The 18,473-nt window shown below is 37.7% G+C and overlaps 1 protein-coding gene across 1 annotated transcript in view; it reads left to right on the top strand.

Annotated features, from left to right (window-relative positions):
* LOC133249636 (transmembrane protease serine 11E-like) overlaps positions 1-18,473 on the top strand; it is a 57,902-nt gene that overhangs the window by 4,168 nt on the left and 35,261 nt on the right. The window contains exon 2 of the mRNA XM_061420368.1: positions 15,743-15,867. Within this exon, the coding sequence (XP_061276352.1) occupies positions 15,743-15,867 (125 nt within the window). The remainder of the gene's footprint in view (positions 1-15,742; positions 15,868-18,473) is intronic.

Genomic DNA, 18,473 nt, shown 5'->3' with positions numbered 1-18,473 from the left:
TATAATGTATAGGCAAAGAAATAAGTCAATACCAGTTAATATTAAAGAATGGACATATATACCAAAGGAGGAAGGAGGGTGGTATAATTTTATTTTCATTGATTGATCTTTAGAAATGTTTTGAAGAATTCATAGACTGTTCTTACTTAATTTTCTTAAAATTGTCTCTGTAATTAAACAAGATAATGTGAACTAACTTTTATGTACTATCTCAAAAGTGATCAGCATTCAATTATATAATTTCTTTCTAAAAAAGATTGCAACATGTGCTATAGTGTAAAAATCAAGTTCATCTTAGTGCACCATTTCATGGAAGAAATTCATTAGTCTGTAATAGCTGTAACTGTCTAGTGAACCTTTGTTATTATTCATTTTTGTCTGCTTTCCTCCAAAATAGCCTTGTTTCAATAAAATATGGGAATAAACAGAAACATTCAAAAAATAAAACAACATCACAGCTTTCTTTTCAGCACTGAGATTTACGAGCATGCCTGATGCTTTTGTCCTTGAGGATGGGGACACCAGGCAGTTGTGGAGCAGGTCTTCTAAGACTGTCAGTGCTGAAATGGGTGTTCTGTCTGCATTTCACGGCTTTCTCAGGATTAGAGTTCAGAGGAATTCAGCTAAGTACATTTCAAAGCGTACTCCTTTGGACATACTCTCATCGAAGATGGTGGATGAGAATTTTGAAGAATGGTCTCACTGTTTCAAGCATAATTTGAAAGTTTTGAAATGAGTGGGTTAGAGAATAGGAAAATTTTAAGAGGTTGAGAAAGAAAAGTGGGCTGCAGAGGTACCACGTCGTGCCAGAACCTGCAAGCCCAGCCTTCTCCTATGTACATACATGGCCTGCATGACTGAGCAATTTCTGAGATTTTTAGAATAATAACTCCAAGATAATAGAAACAAGCTTATGTTATTTGCCAACAACAAAATAGAGATATGTGCTTCCTGTCTACCAGCCTCAGAGGTCTACTTAGAAGACTATCCATTGAATGATAACATTGTTCCTTGAAAATATAACTTTTATATCTTTTGACACATGAGACAGTTAAATCAGCATAGCAGTAGCACTACTGAGGTAGATAGAGGAGGCATTGTGGGGATGGTATAGCATTGTGATTAAGAAGCTATGTTTGCCATCAGACATACTGGAGTTTGCAATCAGATATTTTGGATTCCAAAGTATTATATAGTCACCATTAAATTGTATCTTGCAATCTTTCATCTGAAGATGTCAGATGATATCTTTTTTGAAGCTGCAGAAGCAGATACAGAAGGATTTAGCACTCTTTAAAGTTGAGCTATAAGTCAGTGCACAACAAAGTAATAATTGCCATCATTTGTTTCACATGTGCCGTGTGCTACCTACTGTTCTAAAATATCATGTGCATTTAATCTTTATTAAAAAAAACAATGGTTATATTATTATACCTATTTTCTAGATGAGGAAACTGAGGCTTAGTCAAGTAACAATATTTGCCCAGAGGTGATAAATGGAAGAACTGGTAATTAACCCAGGTCTGTGTGTATGTGTGTGTCTGTTAGTCACTCAGTCATGTCCAACTCTGTGCAACCCCATGGACTGTAGCCTGCCATACTCATCTGTCCATGAGAATCTCCAGGTTAGAATACCAGAGTGGGTTGCCATTCCCTTGTCCAGGGGAACTTCCCAACCCAGGGATCGAACCTGAGTATCCCGTATTGCAGGCTGATTCTTTACCATCTGAGCCACAGGGAAGCCCTAACCTCGGTCTATCTGATTGCAAACATAGGTTCTTAATCACAATGCTATACCATTCCCACAACGCCTCCTCTATCTACCTCAGTACTGCTATGCTGCTATGCTGATTTAACTGTCTCATGTGTCAAAAGATATAAAGGTTATATTTTCAAGGAACAATGTTATCATTCAATGGATAGTCTTCTAAGTAGACCTCTGAGGCTAGTAGACAGGAAGCATTTCTCTCTCTGTTCTATAAATTAAGGGATACCATAGGCCACCTCATGCAAAGAATTGACTCATTGGAAGAGACTCTGATGCTGGGAGGGATTGGGGGCAGGAGGAGAAGGGGACGACAGAGGATGAAATGGCTGGATGGCATCACTGACTCAATGGACGTGACCCTGAGTGAACTCCGGGGGTTGGTGATGGACAGGGAGGCCTGGCATGCTGCGATTCACGGAGTTGCAAAGAGTCGGACACGACTGAGCGACTGAACTGAACTGAACTGTACAGTCAAAGATTAGGTAATTCACATGTGATCACATGAATGAGTGAGTCAGTCAATACTAAAGATGGAATCTGTCCTCCCAGTTCACCTGTGTACTGAGTCCAGTGTTACCAAGTAGCAGAGTTAAACTAACACAGGTGTCTACCTGACCCAGGAGATATTATTGTTGCTATTGTTATTACTGCCATTTGAATTTGTATAGAAATGTATGGACTTTAAAAAATTGATTATTGCACATTAAAAGCTTATCAGATCATAGTAAAATTCAGAATATATATATATATATGTATATATAGTAGGATATATATGTATATACATATATATGGATATATTATATATGCACATATGTTCTTTACACAAAACTTCAACATATAATCTTATTTGACACCTATCAACAACTGTGAGGCAGACAATTTTAATATGATCATGATTTTACAGATAGGAAAACCAAAGATTAGGAAGACTGAGACTTCCAAATCTCTAAGTGATTGGTAGAACTGGAGTTTGAACATACACCTCTAACTCTGGGCCTGAACTCTCTAATACTCCCTGCTGCCACCACCACATCATGATCCCTAGAATCTCAAGTGCTTTCTTGGTTGTACTATGTGCTCATTCACTCATGGACTGTAGCCCGCCAGGCTCCTCTGTCCATGAGATTTTCCAGGCAAGAATACTGGATTGGGTTGCCATGCCCTCCTCCAAGGGATCTTCCCAACCCAGGGATCAAATTCAACCCAGGGATCGAACCTGCACTGCGGGTGGATTCTCTACCATCTGAGCTACCAGGGAATCCCACTCTCTTGGTTAAGCAGAGATAACTTTCCTTGCTCTTTAAATAATTAGCTTAACCTTAGTGTCTTCACCTCCCTAGTCCAGAAAATAGCAAAGATAATAAATAATACATATAAAATATTTCAAAGCAATCTTTCAAACCTTAAAATACATTCAAGTCATTATTAAGCACTTGGATATATATTACTGGATCCAAGAGCAAAGCTAGATTTGGGCTTCTTAAGCAGAGTTCTAAAGCTTTGCACTAAACTGTATACTTCATGGCTGATCATTGGCTTGATTTACAGATTTTTAGAGTTAGACAGCTCCAAAGATGAGTACTTTTACACATTTTCTTTACCAGTTGAATCCTTTTTACACACAGGTCAGTTCAGTTCAGTTGCTCAGTCATGTCCACGCCAGGCTTCCTTGTCTATCACCAACTCCCAGAGCTTGCTCAAATAATGTCTATTGAGTTTGTAATGCCGTCCAATCATCTCATCTTCTGTCATCCCCTTCTCCTCCTGCCTTCAGTCTTTTCCAGCATCAGGGTCTTTTCCAATTTGCCAGCTTTTCAAAGGTGGCCAAAGTTTTGGAGTTTCAGCTTCAGCATCAGCCCTTCCAATGAATATTCAGAACTGATCTCCTTTAGAATGGACTGGTTGGATCTCCTTGCAGTCCAAGGGACTCTCAAGGGTCTTCTCCAACACCACAGTTCAAAAGCATCAATTCTTCAGCGCTTAGCTTTCTCGATGGTCCGACTCTCACATCCATACCTGACTGCTGGAAAAACCATAGCTTTGACTAGATGGACCTTTGTCAGCAAAGTAATGTCTCTGCTTTTTAATATGCTGTCTAGGTTTGTCATAGCTTTTCCTCCAAGGAGCAAGCACCTTTTAATTTCATGGCTGCAGTCGCTATCTGCGGTGATTTTGGAGCCCAGGAAAGTAAAGTCTCTCACTGTTTCCATTGTTTCCCTATCTGTTTACACACAAGATTCATGCAAACCCCTGCTGTATGGAGCAGCGTTGCTATGGGTGGAGTGGGACTGAGACTTGGAGGCCTTACCTGCTCTATCATCTCCTTATCCCCTCAGGCACATGAGGGAATTGAGGGATTTTTCAACCTGCTTTGAAAGCAACTTAATTCTTCATTATGAAGGAGGAATAATGACAAAGCCAACATTTGTTGACCATGTACTGTTTACTTGTCATGATGCCAATTGCTCTATATGTGTTATTTCATTTACACTTGAAAGAACCAGACAGTTAGGTTCTATCATTATCTCTATAGGAGGGGAAATGTAGACCTAGAGAGGGTAACTTGCTTGCAGCAAGTGAGAAGCAGAACTGGGCCTAAACCCAAGCTGTTTGACCCCAAAGCCCAGACCTATATCCACTAAACAAGAAAATAGAAGTTATTTGCATAAAGTCATAGAACTTGTTACAATGAATCCTAAGTGGGATCTTGGTTTCCTTTTTTATTAGCATCAGACTTATTACTCGTATCTCAAAATTGTGTGGCCAGAGAATACTAAGTAAAATACTTTATGTATCTCTTATATATAAAACTTGCAAGGTAATTAGTAAAAATATTTCTTGAATCTCCTCTTGTCACAAAGATCATTACATTAAAAAATCACAATTTACCTTGGTTGCAACTAATCTGTTTTGCATAATGGATTAGTTCCAGTTCAGCTATGACTGAGAGGAAACTTAAAGTGTCTTATATAAAATGTCATTTTATTTCAGTTTAATGTAAGGCAAGTCTGGAGTTAGGAAAGTAATGGCTGATAGGGAGATTCACCAAGTATTTAGGAATCCAGGCTTCCATTGTTGTGCTGTCCCATGAGCATGAACATACAGCCTCCCAATCATGGTTCAGTGTGATTGCCTGAACTCCAACTAGCACATTAGGATTCTACCCACTGGGATAGAGACTCCACTGGTCAGAACTTAAATCCATATGGAGATTCATGAATAAGGGACACTTCTATTTTCCAGGGGGCCATATGTACAACCAGAAGTCAAAGATTCTACAACTAAGGAAAATATTTGGAATAGGCACCCATGAGTCTCTAGCACAGACATGCTAAATTTGAATGATGAGAGGTATGTCCTGTTGTGAACAGTAGGCAGATAGACACATGGGTATGAAGTTTAGACAAGTGATCTGCATATATAGATTTGGTAGCCATTAGCATTTAGATGTGAATTAAAGCCACAGACATTGGTGACTGAAAATATTTAGTTCTTTTGGATAGGATAATACTTTTCTTATACTTTTATGGTGTTAATTTGGACTATTAATTCTACCCTATGTTAATATGAATCTGAGCATATTTCACTGCTACTATACAATGAAAATACATTAAATTATAACTAAGTTAAGGTGAGTATATAATCCAATGATTAATTTTACAAATTCATGTTCCATCCAAAAGTTAAAACTCAATACATCCGTTATATTATAGGTCAGCAATTGGTACAGGAAATTCACTAACCAAAAATCCCACTTTTGTAAGAATAATATAAACATTAACAGAATCCATACACTTTCCAATTCTTCCTCATTGTTAAATTAATTCATATGGGTTTTATTATGTACATAAACTTCTAGATTTTCTAAGGGATTCTTTGTATATGGCATACAATGCTTGCCAGGGAAAAAACAATAAGGAGGACACCACAGAGTCTTAACACATGTTCCAGCTGGCACATTCTAATTTTAAGGCCCATCAGTGATTTGTACAAAATGCAATTTTACAAGTTTGGGATTTTTAAAACTGGCTTAGGTGTGAGTAGTCAAGAAACTTTATGACTTTCTCATATAAAATTCAGATTATTTCAATTGACCATGTCATTTGACCATGCCAAATAATCTGGCATCATCCATTAGAAAAATGATACGTGTGAAAAATTATGCTAAAGTTGATTGCTTAGAAAATTGTAAATTTTAATTGTAATAATGTTGAACATTTCTTAGGTTATTTGAGGCATGGAACACTAGCTTTGGTGGAAACTAAAGCGTATGTAGATCAATTAAAATTCCAAATGTTTCCTACAAATGAAAAAATGAGAGCATATCCAACACCATTTAAATTGGGAATTACGAGTTGCTGGAACTTCTGGGATGTTGAATGTGCTCTCAGATTTCTCATCTGAAAAAAACTTGCATGAAGGGACTTAGTTCTTAAATAAAAGCTCTAATACAGAGACACAGGTCACTGGTCTTTCAGTTCAGAGTTATTTCTGCTACATCATGTGAACTGTTATAAGAGGCATCTAGACAAAGTCATGGGAAAGATTTGGTAGGAGGACATCTAATGCTACAAAAAATTCTGAAGGTCAGTGCCGTATATTAGCAGCTTCAAGAATGGCTCTGGGTCAGTTTTCTCATTTTTTTCTTCTGATACTCCTGCCAAAATTACTCATATACTCCCTGTTGATGCTTGTTTTTCTTCCACATTTTCAAGTGCATACAATTCCCTATGGCTGGCTGCAATGATGTCTCAACATTTCTATGTGAAACTGCTGCCTTTAAAATTGCCTACTCAGGTCATTTTGACTTACTATGTTGACCTGGAAAGTTTAAAGAAAATAAAGCAAATATGTTACTGTAATTAAGGACTAAAATAGCTCACTTTATAAGTATATAGACCCATATCTAGTTACTTAATACAATCTTTAAATTTTTGTATCCCATCTATCTGTGACTATAAATTTCTAGAGGTCAGGCAGAGTGCCAACCTAAATCTCAGTTTGTAGTTTCCTGTGCTATACAATATCTGGCTGGGAACTTAACAAAGAGCAGGTTGAAAACACAGTTGAGATCAGAGACATTCCTTACTGTTGAATTGTCATTAATGCTTATATAATAACAAGTGTCAAAAAAAGTCTGATGATAACATATGTGTAATCACAAATTCCTTTTAATGTAGGCAGGATGAAAAATATTATCACTTGAGTTTTATGGTCAGTTAAATACAAGAATCATTAAGCTATGGGTTTTGTCTAAATTAACAGTTAGTGGTAGGGTTTTCTGTCTTTTCCAATATTTACTAAAAACTTACTATTGCATTAAGTAATACAATGCTTATTAAAAATTTACTACTGCACTCAGTAATACTGTATTCTTATGTCTATGATTTTAATAACTTTTAGCTTCTTTATAATGTGAAAATGCCACACAGAGCCATTTCAATAATTAGTGAAGTGTTGTTAGATAAAAAATTATCTTAGAGCCTGATATAAATAATTTCACACTGCCCCCCCCACATAAAATTGTTTTCACTAAATAATAATTGGTGCTATTTTCCAGTATTGAGGAACATATTAAGATTATTATAAAATTAATTTTTGTTTCTATGCTAAGAATATTACAGAGAATATTGTTCATGACATTACCGAGTATTCTATTAGAATCTAAAAGAATTTCACTGCAGCCAAATAATTGTTCAGGTTTTATATTATGGGTACTGTGAAGAATGTACATGAACAGGGTTTATTGTTTTCCTTGTTTTGTTTTTGAGTTGGCTGCTAGAAAGCTTCAAATTTTGTGGTCTGACTTGAGGAAGTATCCAGAAGGGGAATTATGATAAGTAGTTTTAGTACTAGTCTCATTTTGTGTTTTCACTTATGTTTTACTTTCTTCCTGCATCTCTAAATAAAACAATATATAAATGTAATTTAATACTATATATATTTTAATGATTATTAAATGTAAGTATATATCTACTGGAGTGGGTAGCCATTCCCTTTTCCAGAGGATCTTCCCAACCTAGGGATTGAGCCCAGGTCTCCTGCATTGCAGGCAGATACTTTACCATATGAGCCACCAGAGAAACCCATATATCTTTATGGGGGTACCTTAAATCAATCTAGAACAAGATAGAATATAAATTAAAACATTTATAATAAAAACAATGAGCTTCCCACCATTTATCTTGGTGCTATAAAAAGAAAATGGAAACAACTGTCTAGAAATTAGATTACTACTTTGCTATGACTGTAACTTCTCTTTGAGAACTATTCATAGTTATTATTGTAGGGAATACACACATAATTCAGTCCAAGGGGCTGGCTGATGCTATCAGATAATTTATATGTATATTCATATAACAGTGGACACAACACAAACATGTTGTTTGTAACTTTATAAGGAGTAATGCATTCGTATTTCTTAAAAGAAAACAAAACATGGCAATGAAAACATATGATCCATGAACATATATTCAAAATTTTGGTTCCACCTTGGATATTTTAATAGTGTCGTTCTAGTTTATAGTAAGACTCTAATCTCATAAGATTGAAGATCTCACCAGTACCTGTGTATACAAGCCTTCCACAAAGCACAAAGTATCTGAAGTATTTGTGTGGATGAAACAAGCAGGCACACTCTATGATATAGAGAAATGAGCTAAATATAAAATAAAACCTGAATCAATATTTATCAATTGATATTTTAAAACTGAAGCACTGACTGAGGGAACTGGTAATGTCATAAGTTGTGTGTTCAGTTGTGTTCGACTCTTCGTGACCCCATGGACTGTAGCCTGCCAGGCTCCTTTGTCCATGGGATTTTCCAGGCAAGAGTACTGGAGTAGGTTGTTGTTTCCTCTTCCAGGGGATCTTCCTGACCAAGGGATCGAATCCACGTCTCCTGCATTAGCAGGGGGATTCTTTACTTTGCCACTGAGCCAGAGAGGCAGCTATGGGGTCACAAAGAGTCGGACACCACTTGGTGACTGAACATGAGCATGAAAACATCATAAGGGACTATGCTGTTACTTCATCATGATATCTTTCCTTATGCGTCTCCTGAAATTAATGTCCCCCTTATTTTATCACTTTTCCGTGCTGCAATAATACTTAACAGTAGTTAGATAAAATCACAGTTGGAAAATTATATATTTTAAACAGGTAAAATAAACATATTAACCAAAAGTTTAATTATTACATTAAAGTGTTTTAGGAAAATCATGTTTTACTTAAATAGTAAATAGTCTTCATAATGACTGACTTGTCTTTTCCTGTGTGCAGTATTCCAGTTTTGTGTGTAAGACTGAGGCAGACCAGAGTGCTGTGAAAGACAGGAGGTTGAAACCCATACTGTGGTACTGACAAATGATCAGTTCAATTTGGAGTAATCAACTTCTATTCAGTTCCCTCTGTGAATGTATCTTGAGCAGCAGAGTGGTCAGAGAATAGAGATAAGTAAGGCTCAGACATTATCCTCAAGGGAACTCAAAATGTATATTCTGATGTGACACTTAGGGGTGAATAAAACTTACTGAAGTGGAGGGGACTTTTCTGAACTGAATCTTATGTATACAGAGGCATCTATGATGAAAGCAAAATACAAACTCTAAGTTACTCTATATAGGAGGCAGCAGGAGCAAAGACAAACAGCCAGAAAGCTCACGCGGAAGAAGGGGAATGCCAGGCCAACTGAGGCCAACTTGGATTTCAAGTGGTTTCAGTCATTGGCTCTATCATTTCCAGAAGAACAGTTTACTGTAATAGACAATGATTTAGAGATTAGGGAAATAAGCTGTAGGATGAGTTTTAGTGAGATTTGTCAGAACAAGGTCAGTGGTAATGGGATTAGAGACATATTACATTAGATTTGCCATGTAGTTGAGACTAAAAATTGCAATTATTATAAGTTCTCAACACAATTAACATTGACTTGTAGGACGGTGCTTACAACAGCCATCAGTAATCTGTGGCCCAAGAGCCAAACCTGTACCACCATCTATTTTTGTACAGTGCTTGAGCTAAGAATTATAGCTTTTAAATGGTTGAAATGAATAAAAAAAAATTTATAAGTGAAAATTATACAAAATTCAAATTTCGGTGTGCAGAAATAAAGTTTTATTGAACACAGCCATATTCATTTTTGTTTATATTAGCTGTAGCTGCCTTTAAACTACAATGGCATAGCTGACTAGTTGCAATAGAAATCCAGAAATCTGCTACTACTATGGGACCTTCACAGAAATCTGTTAAAATTACTATGAAAGTGAAAGTGAAAGTTGCTCAGTCCTGTCAACTCTTTGTGACCCCATGGACTATACAGTCCATGGAATTCTGCAGGTCAGAATACTGGAGTGGGTAGCCTTTCCCTTCTCCAGGGGATCTTCCCAACCCAGGAATCGAACCCAGATCTCCCTCATTGCAGGAGGATTCTTTACCAGCTGAACCACAAGGGAAGCCTGCAGTTACTACGCGGCCTTCACCAAAAACTTTGCTGATCTGTAGCTTAAGTAGTTAGTAATGTATTGAGATCACCAGCTTTATAGATGTTGTGCACATGTTCATTCAAAACAGCTCAACTGGACTGAGCAAATGAAACATTCCAGCTAAGAATATTAACACTGCTCACCCTTACAGAAGGGTCTTCCCTCATAGCTCAGTCGGTAAAGAATCTGCCTGCAATGCAGGAGATCCAGGTTCGATTCCTGGGTCAGGAAGATCCTCTGGAGAAGGAAATGGCAACCCACTTGCCTGGAAAATCCCATGGACAGAGGAGCCTGGCAGTCCATGGGGTCGCAAGAGTCGGATACAACTTAGCAACTAAACCACCACCACCCTTATGGAGACTGGAGAGCGAGTTCAATATCCATTATTAATCAGTCCATGGTGGTAGTTTTACATTGGCATTTGTTTTGGTAAACTTTCTGCTGAAGCACTGTGAGCCTTGTCATATGGTTCTCCAATGCTTGCCATGAGGTTTATCTGTGATAGTATAAATACCTTTTTCCCCCTCACATTTTTATTAATGCTCCTGCTTTTCCTTGTACACTATTCTAGAAAATAACACATTAAGAAGTGATCATGATAATGCAACTCTGGACTTGCCTTCTGGCAATTTGGGGCTTATAAAAATATGCCATGCTGTGCTAAGTCTCTTCAGTCGTGTCCAACTCTGTGTGACCCTATGGACTGTAGGCCACCAGGTTCCTCTGTCCTTGGGATTCTCCAAGAACACTGGAGTGGGTTGCCATTTCCTCTTCCAGTGTCTCTTCCTGACCAAGGGATCAAGCCAGAATCTCTTAAGTCTCCTGCATTGGCAGGCTGGTTTTTTACCACTATGTATAACCATATTTTTTGCCACATATATAACCATATTTTAACTGCTATATTCACCTGTTACATTCACTGTCTATTTAAACATGTCGTAGTTGAAAAGAAAAATCTTAGAAAGAAAGAAATTTGATACCACTGAAGCTATTAGAATTTATCTAGTCTATCTGAAGGTAGTTTTACATGAGGAGGTTCAGAAAATTTTCAACAGACCCCAATCATAATTGGACAAGGGTTTATGTGCAGGAAGGGGTTAGTTACACAGGTGTCTGTTGATACATAAAATAGATTTGTTCCTCTATTTTTTTTTTTTTTAGCACATTTCCACTACATCTAATTTGGAGCAATTCAACACTGAACCACTTGCAGAGCTGCTGCTGCTGCTAAGTCACTTCAGTCGTGTCCGACTCTGTGCGACCCCATAGACGGCAGCCCACCAGGCTCCCCGTCCCTGGGATTCTCCAGGCAAGAACACTGGAGTGGGTCGCCATTTCCTTCTCCAATGCATGAAAGTGAAAAGTGAAAGTGAAGTCTCTTAGTCGTGTCCGACTCTGTGCGACCCCATGGACTGCAGCCTTCCAGGCTCCTCCATCCATGGGATTTTCCAGGCAAGAGTACTGGAGTGGGGTGCCATTGCCTTCTCCGAATCACTTGCAGAGAGAGCAAACCAAAAAGTAATTAAGAAACAGGGTTAATCAGTTTGAAAAACAATGCCATACAGGGAAGGGAAGAGATGTTTCCAATGACAAAATCTCAGTAATATGGACATTGCCATTATTATTAATAATTAAAATAATGATAATAGTAATTCTTACTATTTGTACAATGATTTTCTACTTGGCAGCTCAAAGTAATAAAATATTTTATCATTTTTCTCTCTAAGAGCTTATCAAATTAGGAAGGGACTATAGTTCTTATCCTTGTCTTTCATATGTAGAAAATAAGGGAGAGAATAGAATCTTCTGGTATCACACTGTACAATAAATAAGCTGGTGGTCAGAATCAAAAATTTACTGTCTTAATTATTCAGAGTGTTTTTAATGGATTCTCTTGGTTTATTCTATGCTATCCCTATTATTTCCCTCAAAGCCACCAAAGACAGAGCATCTCTAAAATAGTTTTGAGAGGTGGGAGAGAGGAACAGAAGACACAGTAGTATCCCAAACAAGTTAGAGATAGGAACTCCATGAAAAGACATGTATATTAATGCATATATATGGAATCTAGAAAAAAGATACAGCTGAATTTGTTTGAATGGCATAAATAGAGATGCAGGTGTAGAGAATGGACATGTAGACATGGGTGGGGGAAGGAAAGGGTAGGACAAATGGAGAGAGTAGCACTGATATATATACACTATCACATGTAAAATAGTTAGCTAATGGGAAGCTGCTGTATAGCCCAGGAAGCTCAGTGCAGTGCTCTGTGATGACCCAGAGAGGATTGGGTGGGGAGGATGGGAGGGAAGTTCAAGAGGGAGGGGATACATGTATACATATAGCTGACTCACTTTGCTGTACAGCAGAAACTAACACAACATTATAAAGCAACTACACTCTAACTAAAAATTTTTTTAAAAGACATGTATAACTGTCCTCCTTAGTTTCTCTCTCATTTAATTTGAAAGCCATGATATTTCCTTTTAAAAAGAATCCATCATAAAAAATAACATAAATTAAAAGTTGCTCACTTACTTTTGTTATTTCACTTCTTACTATTAAAAAATTTTCTGTTTTTCTAATATACTTCTCTATGCACACACACATGTATTTTTATTATTAACATTTACAAAAGCCAAACATATGATGCATATTATTCTGTAACATTTTTTCACTAAAATAGTTCATTGGTCTTTTGTATGCTGATACAGGTAAATACTACCTCATAAATTTAGTGGCTGCTTTTTAAAATTTTCTATCTCAATGAAGAGTTATTGTACAATATAAGACAATATAACTTGTCTTATATTTCACAATTTTACACATTTGTTTAATGATTATATCAATTGTTTCCTACAATTACAAATTATATTCATCTGACATGTGTTGAAATTAGTTATGAAGCCTTTCCCTCTGAACATTCCCTCTACCATTTTGCTTACGTCTGCTGTACACATCTCCTTTCTTCTGCAACAAGTGAATAGCAAGCATTCAGGGATGGAGGGACAGGTATCAGTTTATAAGCTTCTTAGGCACATCTTAACAAAAGAAATTTGCACAAGTGGAGAAGTCTTTTTATACTTCAGTAATCGTCATTCTAGGAACAGGTGTTTGGAATCCCACTTAAAGGAAAACTGGAGATGGAAGAAATTGGGGAGAGGAAGATAAAGTTTCCTTGGCTACAGCCCCATGGGGAAATCACAGAACCAAGGGATGAGATCAAGTAGATCCCTGGAGCCTTCACTACATCCCAGTGACTTCAGCAGGGGCAGAGGTCTGTAGTGATAACACTATTGGCTTCTGTGACAGTGTTCCCACTGAACAGGACATTGAGACAGAGTCAAGATGGGATGAAGGTGTGCCAGTGACCAAATTATAATCGGCCAGTGACCGATTATACCACTTCTGAAGGCAATGGCACCCCACTCCAGTACTCTTGCCTGGAAAATCCCATGGACAGAGGAGCCTGGTAGGCTACAGTCCATGGGGTCGCTAAGAGTCGGACACGACTGAACGACTTCACTTTCACTTTTCACTTTCATGCATTGGAGAAGGAAATGGCAACCCACTCCAGTGTTCTTGCCTGGAGAATCCCAGGGACAGGGGAGCCTGGTGGGCTGCCGTCTATGGGGTCGCACAGAGTCGGACATGACTGAAGCGACTTAGCAGCAGCAGCAGCAGTCCTGTATCAAGCTTCCCTGGTGGCCCAGTGATAAAGAATCCACCTGCTAATGTGGAGATGTGGGTTTAATCCCTGGGTCCAGAAGACCCCCTGGAGGAGGGCATGGCAACCCGTTCCAGTATTCTTGTCTGGGAAATCCCATGGACAGAGGAGCCTGCCGGGCTACAGTCCATGGGGTCACGAACGAGTTGGATATGACTTAGTGACTAAACAAGTCCTGAATCACCAGGAAATGGAGTCCCTTTGGTTTCTGTAAGCAACAATTATTTACTGTAAAATTCTTCACAATTTTCAAGAAGTTTTCACATTTGTGATCTCAATCAGGGTCCTACAGTCAACCATGTGCTTTAGACAGTGGGTGGCCTGTCTCTTATTGCCAGATAGAGGAACTTAGTTCAGGGTCTAAATAACTTGTCCAAGTTGGTAAGGAAAGGGTTGGGCTTGGAATTCTCTTTATTCTGAATCCACCTTCCAGGATAACCCTCTCCTTTCCCCCAGTTCTCATGTACCAGCCTTCTGTGGAGACAAGAACACATGCCTTGTTTCTACCAGCATGATAAATACCCCAAGAAATCGAAAATAACAGCATGATGATTCAACAACTTGGCCCACTCTGACTTCTCATTTTCTCTAACTTTTGAGTTTGTTTAGAAGCTATTGTAACACAAGGGAATGGTAACTTTACTAATCAAACAAAAAGCAGGTTGATCAGCATTTTTCAGTAACATATTTTTAAAGCAGAACAAATGGGAGAGGTTGAGGAAGTTGCATGCAGAGGGGATTTCCTGAAGCATTGCTGAAGTTTAGAGGTAAACATCAGTTCAAACACTCTGGCTCTGTAGAAAAGAACTCTGGTTCTTTTCTAGAGTTATGTGTATCCTCGAAGTTTGTTTCAGAAAAATATTATGAGAATAGAATTAGGAGCTTTGCCTGGAACCTGATATGGTTCAATCTATAACATATATCATGTGCATGCTAAGTGGCATCAGTCGTGTTTGACTCTATGGGATCTTCCTGACCCAGGGACTGAGTTACTTCTATATTGGCAAGGAGGTTCTTTACCACTAGTGCCACCTGTGAAGCCCCAAAGTTTAGGATTTAGGGAGTTCCCTGGTGGTCTGTGTGTTTAGTCACTCAGTTGAATTCAACTCTTTGCAGCCCTTTGGCCTGTAGCCCACCAGGCTCCTCTGTCCATGGGAGGAATTCTTTTCCAGGCAAGAATACTGGAGTGGGTTGCCATTTCCTTCTGCAGGAGCTCTTCCAGACCTAGGACTTGAACCTGCATCTCCTGTGTCTTTTGCATTGCAGGCAGATTTTTTACTCACTGAGCCATCAGGGAAGCCCTAACATGTATCATAGGCCATTTTAAAATTATATGATGGAAATAGGCTTTAAATATTTTCATAGCTTGTACAGTGCCTGAAAGTATCTTGCATGTGACCAGCTCAGTAAATCATAGCGAACTCTTACATTGCACTTGCTACATGCTAGGCGCTGTTGTAGGCACTTTACCTACAGTAATTCATTTAATCCTTAATGATAATCCTCTGAGATTGGTGCTATCGTTATCATCTTCATTTTTTGAGCAAGGAAACTGAGGCACAGAGAAATCAAATTACCTGCCTAAGGTCAGGCAACCAGAGCCAGGAATGGCTTCAGCAGCCTGGGATTGGGGTATGTTTTAAACCAAAACAGTATTCTTCCTTCTGAGTGTCCTGAATTAATTCCCCAGGAATATCTGTTTCACCTAAGGAGTGGATGTGGTGTACATTATAATATAATCCATCCGTTTGCTTTCTTTCTCAGGTCATCTGTGGTGAGGGCCAGGAAGAGGGCTTGTCTGGAGCCCTGGGTTGTCGGCCTCATCACCTTTATTTCCTTAATTGTCCTGGCAGTGTGCATTGGACTCATCATTCATTATGCAAGATATAGTAAGTATGGGTTGCCCTGGTATCATGTGATTTACCTCAAATATTTCCTGATCTACATTTCTGTTTTGATTTGTCTCAGGCTTATTCATTCATTACCATAATTTGTTTGCATAGATAGTTCAAAAGGATCTTTACCTGCCTTGTTACTCATTTAATATGCACAAGCCAAGGAAGATTCTTCTATCTTTGATGTAGCAATGCTTCCTGCTGGGAATATCATGCTAGTTTTCATATTCACTGACAAGCAATAATCAAGTCTTAATTTTGGGAAAACCATAGGAAAGGTAGAGTCCAATGTTTGGAGAGGTTTGTGGTCATAGGGTTTTAAATCATCTTGATTTAAAATAACTCCAACTCATTGAAATCCTTACAGTTCAATAAATTATACAATCAGAGATTATAAACTGGTAGGCTCTATTCTGTACTAGTAAGCTGGAAAAATGCTTATAGTAGTATATGTTGAATAAATGTCTATTGTTGTTATTTTAAAATCATCTTGGGATATATTGCAAGTGATTAAAGAAGACAGGATATGCTGAAAAGGTTAATTATAAAGAGGTTCACTCTGTGGTAATCAGGTACCTCCCTGCTAGATGAACCATGAACACTTCTCTGTTATTAGAAAACTCCCCAGGGTACTTCAGAACTGTTTTTCCAGGGCATAACAACCCTTCTGAAGTTTCCTTCTTACTCTGTCTCAGGTTTTAATTAGTTGACTCCATTTTGATCTATTGGTTTAATATCTCCCTTAGTGACTAGATAATGTGTTGATATTTAAGGCCCTGTAACCAAAAAAGCTAATCACATGTTTGTAATTTAATTGGGAATTTGCAGAAGTTGCTTTCCTGTGAAGAAAGATGGTGATTTGTAAATTGGTTATCTTGTGCCAACAGACACAAATCCAATCTTCATTTCCTAAACAAGGTGGATTATTTCTGGAAAATTTAAATAAAAAGTATTTAAAGATTTTTTTGAAAGGGGGATAGAATTTGCCTACATGCAGGTCTTTGAATTTGTAGTATCTGCATTTTGATAATTTCTCTGAAACATGTTTTTAATATAAAAAGAATAGCTTAAATAATTTTATAATTCTATAGCTCTGTTCTGAATATACTAAGTCTCATTATGCTGCAAACATCATTATTCATTTCCATGGATGTCTAAGACTATGTTTTATGCACTTTTGTATTTCTAGAACTTAGCAAGTTCCTAGCACATGTTAGATAACTAATGTTTATTGAATGCTGAATGATGAAAATGAATGAATCATACCTATGATATTTTCTGGGAGCATATTTAGGCTTGTCTGACTTAACAAGGAATTCCTAGTAATGTTAGGGATCTCATTACTTCAGTGAGAGAAAATTTTCCTTAGTACTTCCCCTTTGCCTCTTTCCAAGTCATGTATTATAAAGCTTACAAAATTTACTCATACACATACAATAAAAACCTGGTAATATTTCTCCAGTGCCCTGTTCCTATATATCCTATTGTTGGGATGATCACCTGAGTAATGTGGAACACACAACTTCCACTGCTCACACAATATACCTGAATAAATAGGGATTGTTATGATATGTGTTGCTGTCATATTTGTCCCCTATCTTCTGTTTACAGATGTAACATAAGAACAGAGTAGATAAAGCACATGAGCATTTAGGAGCTGTCATGCCTAGAGAACCAAAGTGAGCCAAACAAATCTATTGTAGAAACAGGCAGATAAAGATGGAGATGATCAGGCTTGGAAAAACATCATTTTGGCATAAAACCCAGGCAACATAGAACTGTGTGTGCAGTTTGTCTGGTGGCCTTTGGGACTATGTTTCTATCTCTTCAGTAACTTGAACAATAGCAGTATGTCTCCTATGAACATCACTGTGGGTTATAGAATCACCTACAGTGAATAATTTCTGTTAGAATATTATTAGCCAACTCATGTTCATTTTTCTTACTTTTCTGTTAACACTCTCTGGTATTTTTCATCAACTACACATGCCATATAATTCTGTCAACTGCAAATGTGTTTTGACACCTAGCAACCTATTTGACTCTATCAGGCAAATTAAAATATTGATTATAGTAATTTGTTAATTTAGTTGTAGCATATGAAATTGCTGATATTTGACCATTTTTAACCTATATAAATGGCATTTTCAAATAATTCAATCTAATAATTAAAAAAAACAAGTCTAAGGATATAGAAGAGTATGTTTACCTCTTTTTTAGAAACTTACTATTCATTGTGTGATTTGGTACCAGCAACATCAGCAGAACCTAGGGGCTTGTTAGAAATGCCGAGTCTTGGACCTAGCTTTAGACTGAAGGTAAACTGTTGGTCACTATTTCAATATATTAAAAATCATACTTGAAATTGTGTATATTGTGATCTGTTTGCATTTCAGGTCACACAGGCCATTCAGGGCCAGGAAAGGAGGAAGGAAAATCCTCCCTAGACCCTCACTTAGGTGGCAAATGCTTAGGAGAGCTTGATCGTTCAGCACCATCCATCTCCTTTACAAATCACTACTCTTTCCCCAGGTCTTGTCCAAGTCTGACCAGTGGCTTCCCTTTCTATCCCAATAAATCCTCAGAATGACCAGAATGAT

The sequence above is a fragment of the Bos javanicus genome, chromosome 6 (genome assembly GCF_032452875.1).
Source record: "Bos javanicus breed banteng chromosome 6, ARS-OSU_banteng_1.0, whole genome shotgun sequence".
In the NCBI taxonomy this organism is placed as follows: domain Eukaryota; kingdom Metazoa; phylum Chordata; class Mammalia; order Artiodactyla; family Bovidae; genus Bos; species Bos javanicus.
Note: the sequence above shows the minus strand (reverse complement) of the source record. Positions and strands in the feature narration are given on the sequence as shown.